The sequence below is a fragment of the Dryas octopetala genome, chromosome 3 (assembly GCF_963921425.1).
Source record: "Dryas octopetala chromosome 3, drDryOcto1.1, whole genome shotgun sequence".
Lineage (NCBI taxonomy): Eukaryota > Viridiplantae > Streptophyta > Magnoliopsida > Rosales > Rosaceae > Dryas > Dryas octopetala.
Genome location: NC_141368.1, coordinates 26078669 through 26087176, shown reverse-complemented (window position 1 = coordinate 26087176; position 8508 = coordinate 26078669). Strand labels below are relative to the sequence as shown.

Here is an 8508-nt window from a genome sequence, read left to right as displayed (position 1 = left end):
TACAGTAACACTCGTTTAAAACAAAAAACTGGGAAACAAGGGACCCAACTATAATTACTTTCTTGCTGAAGGCGGACTCACATTTGTATTCAGCATTCACTATACCCGTACACTTAGGAACTTAAACTCACCCCAGACAGTATCAAAGAGGTTTCAGACTTGACTCAATAATTGACAACAGCACAAATCAATTGACATCAATTCACATGAACCATAATTCAATGAAAACAAAAGAAATTATAAAAGCAACAACGTTTCTCTCCAATATAATCCTATGCAAAAGGATTCCCTCCAATAGATGCAACAGGTCCATGCGTTGGGACACTCCTGCAAAATAAGCAACTCCACATTGGTTTCAGGAAAAGTTACAAGCATACAAAATAACAGAATGCAACAGCAGTATGTCAAGCATCAATCTCTTCTCTAACACCAGGCAACTTGAGTTGCCAAACTCTATGTAGCATCTTCATAATGTAGTTCCAGATATTCAGATTGTCCATAATCAATCTTATCCAGTACCACCAATACACTAACATAAGTATTTAGTGAAAAAGTATTTAGGGAAAAGTATTTAGTGAAAAACTTAATTAAGGTCTTGTGTCGGCATGCTGGAAAAGACAGATGCATAGATAATTTAGGTTAAGTATTTTACTGAATTTAGCTTCCTAAATCAATTGGGAGTGAAATTTTTAACAAGTTTAACTGTAAAAGAAAATTATTTAAGAAATCATAAATGAAGAGAAAGATAAATTTATACTATTATATCTTAGAGTTTAGGTCTACAAAATACTATTATGCAATAAGTAATTGCACAACAACTAATTATTTTGAACTAATGTGGTATAATAAACTAATACATGATCTGGCAAGTTTATTTATGTTGGTTCCATTTTAGAGAGAACTTTATAGTTGAATTCTTCTTTCTTGATCTTCTAAAAAGTAAGAACAATCTATTATAACTATAAATACCCTTATCATTTTAATCATAATCTCATCATTTAGTGAAATTGAGATTGAAACTATTATTTGATTAAATGGTATTTGCAAAAGCCAACTTTTACCAAATTCAAATTGTAGGATCTGAAGCCATGTCTACTATCATCTTACATATTAGGATTCCTAAACCCTAATCACCGGAAACTGATATAATACTAATGATGAGAAAAGAACAGAATCCAGAACACGAGTAGAAAAACAACTTATGGAATTTGAGAACTTTGTGCTTGCCCAGCCATGTATTGCAAGGGACCTACACAATGAAATCAAAATCTCATTGAATGAAAAGGATAAGATTGTTATGACTAGACATGTGTTAATGGACGACAAATTTCTTCATAGCATCTAATATGATGCTTGAAGCACCACTGGATTAACAAATATACCGCTCTGGAACAAGTGGCAGGAAAAGGCAAAAAACAAAACCAAAAGAAAATAATGTAGCTTCACCTAGGACTAAAAAACGTACTTTCTGCTGCAGCTGGAATATAAGGCATCACAGTCACCGGATTTTGGGGAAACCATGGCTGAGATACACCACCCATGAATGAGGATTGCAACTGGGCATTTCGGAGAGAAGTTTGTAAGGAGCTCATGTCCAAAAACTGAAATACATAACACAGACAATTAGAAACGATAAACCTAAAAAGTGTACCATGTTTATGTTTTTGGAGTCAAAGTTGCTGTCAGTATTCCTGAAATTATGGAAGAAGAGCGGGGGAATAAAAAAAGTCTTGGTGTTCTTAATCATTGAGAAAATGAACAAAGGAGTTTTAGCTTCATGGCACCATTAGGTTTGAGAAACCTCATGTTAAATTGTAGACCAATTATATATGCCAAGGATGATTGAACTATAATAGTATATACATGTAAATTGGTCCTTGTACAGTCCAAATCCTTCTTTAATTTGACTAATCCCCATTTACAGTCCAAGCAAGACATGGTATACATTGATTAAAACCAATATGTTACAGTCTATAAATCACATCACTTGCAGACTTGGTCAGGAGATTAAAACCACAACAATGAAATAACAAGCAATTGAACAATGGCCATCTCTATGTTTACATCTTTCATTTTTCTTTCTTGTTTATCACTCTGTTTTCTTACAAAGCCTTTTCTATGATTGATCGCAACACAAATTCAATTTCTATCATACAGTACAAATCAGCATAACAGAGGCAACCTGACGAAGTTACCAATGGCACGCCCAAAACCACATGGAACTGCTGCAGCATCGACATCCCAATGCACATGAGTCGTGGCCATCAGTTCTCACCCTGAAAGAGAAAAATTGAACTGCCTTAATAAGAGGCTCAGCAAGGGAAAAAGCCATAAATTGAAAAAAAAAATAAAATAAAAAAATAAAAAAATGATGCCTAGATACTTCATCAGAAGTGGGGAAAATCAAGGCTGAAAAAAAGGTGCTTTTAAAGGATTTTTTTTAGTGTGGTACTTAACACTGGCCAATGCCTCTAAACAAAGCATGCCTCTCAACCCCAGTAGAAACCAAAGAGTTTTAAAATATAAATTGATTGCATGTCGCACTGGCAAGGTTGCTTCTTCACACAATTTTAACATGAAGATATACATTGAGCGAACGGAACTACCAACCCAATCTGCATTCATTAATTTGTTTTCAATAATAGAGCCTTTTAGATCCCAATTCAAAAACTTCATGAGATAGCAAAGAAATACATAAGATAGCACAAGATACATGATTATTCAATTATAACTGCTAATTATAACTGCTGAAAATGGCAACAAAACAAGTAAGAAAGTACTGTGTGACATTTACTAAAGAAATCGGAATATTAATGTGTGATTTAACTTCTCAGTGTTATCTGCTATATGATACTTAGGTTATACCAGACAGAAGGATAAAAGAGTAGTACTTATCTCAGTGGTATAAGCTTCTGTGCTTCTTTTCCTCAGTTTGTCATGCTGGTCAATAATTCTGAAAAACAGAGAAAAGAAAAGTGGTAAGCATGCTAAATACTTGCTAAAGAAAAGTGGTAAGCATGCATATACTTGCTAAAGTGGGAGACTTGAATATATTGTGCCCTGGAAGAATTTCATGCTCATATATTGTCTGAACACCCATGCCCAAAATTTTTAACCATGGAATAGATTTAGTCTCTAGTTGTTAAAGTCAAAAGCGGCTGCCAAGTCCATGCAAAAAGTCTGAATTACTAGTGACCTTCCCATTTCTTAGCAAAAACTCAGATGAAGGGCCTTCGTTTTCTCTTCTCTACCTCTCTACTCCAATTTTTAGTCATGAATTTGACCAGTGCAGCTGATACCATATCTCCATCACAATTCATCATAGAATGTTTTTGCAGCATTCTTGTAACAATCTCATAAGAATAAATTCAGTATCACATATAATCATTTACTTCAAAAAAAAAAAAAAATGTTAAATCTTGTAAAGAAACATGAGCTGACAAACATAAAGGGAGCATTAAGACAGGAGCTCTGCATTTCATGAAACCTAGAGGTGTGGAGGTCAATTGTTGAACTCTCAGAGATTAAAATAAATGAATTACCATGAATCTGTTCCTTATGCTCAGTTGCAGTTTGAAACAATCCCACATTGAATATCTGAACATATTTTGATGAGTTAATAGATGATGCTATACATAATGCTTCAAAATATGAATTAAAAATGAACCACGTATGCAATTCAAACAGGTCGATAACATGTCATGCTATCACAGAATAAAAGAAGAGGTCCAGTGGCATGTTTTTGTATCAAGCACAAAGGTACAAAAACCATTTAAGCAATTATATGTAAGGTCCTATAGCATGTAGTTTTCACTACTTGCAGTGATCTACAATACCCGAGTACAGGACCCGAAAGGACGTATCTAAGCATTGTAAAATAATACAATGCTTAGATGGGAAAGAAATCTTTAATACAAATTTATTATTTAAGAAATAACCAATCAGAAATGGAGCCAATAAAGTAAGCCAGAAATTGTAATGCCCTACTAAGAATTGGTTGATTACAGGCACTGATCCAATCTACCATTTTCTTCTATTAAAACCTTGAACTAAAATATAAAATTGGTCTTTCAATAACAATGGAAAAAAGCATCAACATCAGCAGATTAGAGAAGACCAAGCACATGGCCATAGGAAATATGCTATCTACACAAATAATAGGAAAAATAAGATGCGGGATTAGCCTTTAACTCCAGAACAAACATACACAAAACTAAAACTTCAGACAATTTTTATCTCTCCCTGATAACATTAGATTCAGAGAACGTAACAGTACAGGTAATGCAGGTACACATAGTTGCACATATCATAAATTCCTGCATCAAGGCAGCATACAAAACTGTACCCATACATACCAACATGTATCCAGTTTAAGGATAGAAAAAAACATACCAACAGATCTTCCTCCTGGCCTCTGTGCTGCTATATGTGAAAACCCAAATCGGGGAAAACACCAATTACATTTTCTGGCATAGCAAGAAAAACCAATTCCTCTGAAATCCATACAAGTAAGAGAATTTAAATACACAAATTTCAGAAAGCCATTGCAAGGTAATTGACAAGATTCACAATCTCTCTATGAGGACGCAATTATACCTCTGTAATGATCCGGTAGCGACCATGACCTGATACCTGATCCCCGAGAGAGACCTCGAAGCCGCTAGAAAACTCAGATCGCCGGCGAAGGGGTTGGATCTGTTCTCCTTTGATTCTCCTTCATGATTGAATTTTAGGTCTAAAGGAGGACACCCAGACGATCAGTGTGTCCAGAGGACGATGTCTTGGGTGGTCGGTGTCGCAACTCCGCCGGAGAAGGCGGATGGCCGTCACGAAGTTCAATCGGTTCATCGATTTCGACATGGTAAGTGGTAGACGAATATTTGAGGCCGATTTTGTCAACGTTGCCGCCGGACGGCTGGGTTTTGATCGGAGAAAGGGTGCGGGAGAGAGAGGGTAAAGAAGCAGATGAGATTTGCGTTTTTTGTTTGCGACTCAGAAGGATTTCTTTTGTTTTGTTCAGTTACGTCTTTCTCTCTCATAATGGGCTACCGATTCAGCCTTTATTTTTTTTCTCAACCGTTAGATCAAATATATCTCATCTAACGGTCAAAAGGTTGAAGGCATCTAATACCTGCAGTTATGTTAGAATTTCCGATGTACAATATATAGCAAAAACCTTATTTCATGAAAAAAGTGAGATTAAAGAATTACAGAGATGTTGACCAAAAAAAGAAGAAATTAAAGAATTACAATAATGATAATCTCAAAAAGTTATATCTAATTATTAACTTAATTTAGGGCATACATATATATCGTAATCACCTAATTAAATCTTACAACAACACATGAAATATCATCCTTATCAAAAAAGCTGGCCATATTGCGTGCCTTTTGTGTAAGATGTACAGCTGCTTCCTGGGCATTCATTGTTTGTCCAATGGAATTCACCACTTCTTGATTGGACATCACCTTCCATAGTGGACGACTAGCCAACACAAGAAACTTTGTTTCACCATCTATCATCTCCACCACTACATCTGGTTCACAACTCACATATTTTTTCATGTAAGTTATACCAAATGCCCTCGTTAGTGGGAACATCCCACGAACACGACCCATTGGAGGGTCAGACACGTGAGCACCTCTCCTCCTAATTGCTTCGTTTTCCATTTCATTGTTTGCATCATGATCAACAGATAGTTGTTTAGCCATACCATTCTCGCAACATATAACAGCTCTAGAATCACCAACATTGGCTACTACAAGCTTATAATTTGACTTACCTCGCCGCTTCATTATAATTGCTGTAACTGCAGTTGAAGCCGCTAATCTACCAAAAGCAATTGTATTTTCTTTTGATTTCTCTTGAATGCTAGTATCGGTTTCAATATATGCTTTCCTCACTGCATTTTTTGGTTTTGTTAGGAAATCAGGCTTTGTTATGATATTGTTAAGGAGATGAGACTGCAAGTATGCAGGAATATCATGGCTTGTATAGCCATCAAATATGGCAAATAGTCCCAGTGTTTTCAGATGCAAAAATATGACGCAAAGCGTTTTAGTCGTAGAAGGCGAGGCGTAAGCCTCGACGCATTAAGGCATAAGCTTTTCGGGACATATTTTTTATAATAAAAAAATTATAAATATATATATAAACATATATAAATAGGTAAATATATATATAAGTATATATATATCTAGAACATAAGACCCAAAATCCAAAAAAACTAACAAAAAAATAGATTGAAAAACAAATTCTAAATATGATCGAATACAAGACCAAGTAAAGAAGCAGTGCCTTACCCACTAGACCACCGAACTCTAATATGTTACTGTCCCATAAATATATTTATACATATACCAGCTGATATTATTTAAGATATTATGTTAACTTATTAAAACTTCAATCTCAAATATATATAATATTAAATAATATATTATATATAGAAAAATAGAGTGGCGGAATTAATTTATATATTAATGCATTATAGATCCACAAAATTATTGGGCTTTACTGTTTTCCACTTCCCCTTACTGATATTGGGTACCCCCATAAATAGGACCAGATTGGTGTAGCTAGGCCTCGGGTCATTTTGTAGTTTGTTGGGATTGGGCTCCCATATCATCAAATTGAAAAAAATTTAAAAATAATATAGAAGGTCCTGGCTGATTTATATAGGGGCCAATGGGATCTATAACCCCGGGAAACTAATTTTCATTAATTTATTCGAGCAATTCAATTTATTTATTGATATTTTTCTTAGAGTGAGGACAAAATTAATTTATCTCTTCAACCTTGGCATTTTCAGGCAACCGAAAATGCCTTGAGAAACTCCCACTTGTTCTTTCTCTGCAGTGCCACTTTTCATTCTTTGGGTCCCCTGCAGGTTCTTCTTCCTTTCTCTCAGCACTGACATGAAGCACTCTGCCTTCATGCACTTCAAGCTTTACATCCTCTTTTGTAAGGCCTGGAAGGTCGATTTCAAAGATGTGGGCATGTGGGGTTTCCTTCCAGTCCATGTAGGTGTAGCCTACATCTGAGTTGAAACCCCATCACCCTCCTTTGCCAATTAATCATGATCGAGCTCTCTCTCCCCTCTCTTTCTCTGTCGCCTCTCTATCTCTCTCCTCTCTATCTCTCCTCTCTATCTCTCTCCTCTCTATCTCTCCTCTCTATCTCTGTCTCCTCTACTTTCGCCGCCGCCCCTACCGTCGACTGCCTCTGCGCCACCAATCTGACTGAGAAAGTTAAAAAAAACAAAAAAAAACCACTTTCCTGCGACGCCGTGCGCTATTGGCTGTCGCCTCGCCCTGAAGCGCGTCTCAAGGCGCGCCTGAGGCGCGTTTTTAAAAACACTGAATAGTCCTACTACATGCTCACCAATTTTCGAAGTCTCTGCAACAACATAGTCTTCCATAGCATGGTTGTTTACTCCCTTTAACAAGTGGAAGCCATATGTTACACCTACAAGTTCAGAACCATTTTTTTCGGGTCGAGTTTCTAATGACGAACCTTTTGATAGAATTAGAGCATCCAACCCAAAACCAATTGGCAATGGGTGGAGAGGCCCAAGACTTATAAGCACATATGCTAAGTCTTAGTTTTCCGATGTGGGACATTGCTCCACATTACTCTCAACACGCCCCCGCACGTGTGGCGATATTTTGAGCCTTACACGTGAACAAATTGTATTGGGTGACGTGGGAACACGTGTGGCCGTTGGGCCTTACACGCGGATAACCAAGCTCTGATACCATGATAGAATTAGAGCATCCAACCCAAAACCAATTGGCAATGGGTGGAGAGGCCCAAGACTTATAAGCACATATGCTAAGTCTTAGTTTTCCGATGTGGGACATTGTTCCACATTACTCTCAACACCTTTACCTAACCCAACTATATCTTTTAGGTTGGAAGCTAACCCAAGTACGTTTTGCTTCAAGTTATTGAAAATTTGATTGCCAACTTTGATTGTCTTAGGGATATAATTTTCAAAACTAAGGTGATCTTCACTAGAATTAGAAGCAAAGGAAAAGGAAATTTGGGTGTGTAGGGGATGTGGAGATAAATATTGAGCAAATTCATCATCAGCTTCCACAACCATCAATATTGATAAAATAAGCCAAGTGACACTTATTCCCATTATGATCAAGTTGAACACAAATTTCCTTTCAGAAATCCATTCCATGGCTGATGGCCGGCTTCATTCTTAATTCATTATTTCCAAGTTAAAGGAAAAACATCATTTATAGATATATTAAGAGAACTCTTTCTTTAATTAGTTAGTCATTTCTTAATTAATTTGGGAGAATTTTTAATTCGAGCTAGAAAAGTTTTAAATCTATAAAATTATTGTTTGGCTAAAACATTAAATTATTTTGAGATAAATTGTTATACGGTGAAATTGATATAATTAATTAATAGTCAAGCAATTGACCTTAGCTTTTGGCTAAGGTCACTCACTATATATGCATATGTTCAAGGGTAATTCAAACTTTCAAAGAGCT

The 8508-nt window shown here is 36.1% G+C and overlaps 2 protein-coding genes and 1 pseudogene across 10 annotated transcripts; all 3 read right to left on the bottom strand.

The window, feature by feature from the left end:
• On the bottom strand, window positions 1–5031 carry LOC147292084 (uncharacterized). 9 transcript variants are annotated; one of them, XM_086238663.1, is made up of 8 exons: window positions 4597–5002; window positions 4393–4493; window positions 3543–3597; window positions 2892–3342; window positions 2183–2276; window positions 1466–1601; window positions 1200–1249; window positions 1–327 (listed from the first exon to the last, which is right to left on the bottom strand). In XM_086238663.1, exons 5-8 carry the CDS (start codon window positions 2250–2252, stop codon window positions 203–205), a joined length of 381 nt encoding a protein of 126 aa, XP_086094789.1. In that variant the 5' UTR covers window positions 2253–2276; window positions 2892–3342; window positions 3543–3597; window positions 4393–4493; window positions 4597–5002; the 3' UTR covers window positions 1–202. The 9 variants fall into 9 exon arrangements, 6 of the variants coding, with proteins under 6 accessions (XP_086094789.1, XP_086094788.1, XP_086094791.1 ...); XM_086238662.1 differs by having other exon boundaries at window positions 2892–2953; XM_086238665.1 differs by having other exon boundaries at window positions 2892–2953; window positions 4393–4466.
• Window positions 5032–5322: 291 nt separating this feature from the next.
• LOC147292082 (putative protein phosphatase 2C 62 pseudogene) lies at window positions 5323–8189 on the bottom strand (annotated as a pseudogene).
• Window positions 6750–7053, bottom strand: LOC147292083 (17.8 kDa class I heat shock protein-like; the record flags this gene model as incomplete). Its single annotated transcript, XM_086234740.1, has 1 exon — window positions 6750–7053. A coding segment is annotated over one exon (276 nt), but the record flags the coding sequence as incomplete, so codon positions are not given.
• Window positions 8190–8508: the final 319 nt, after the last annotated feature.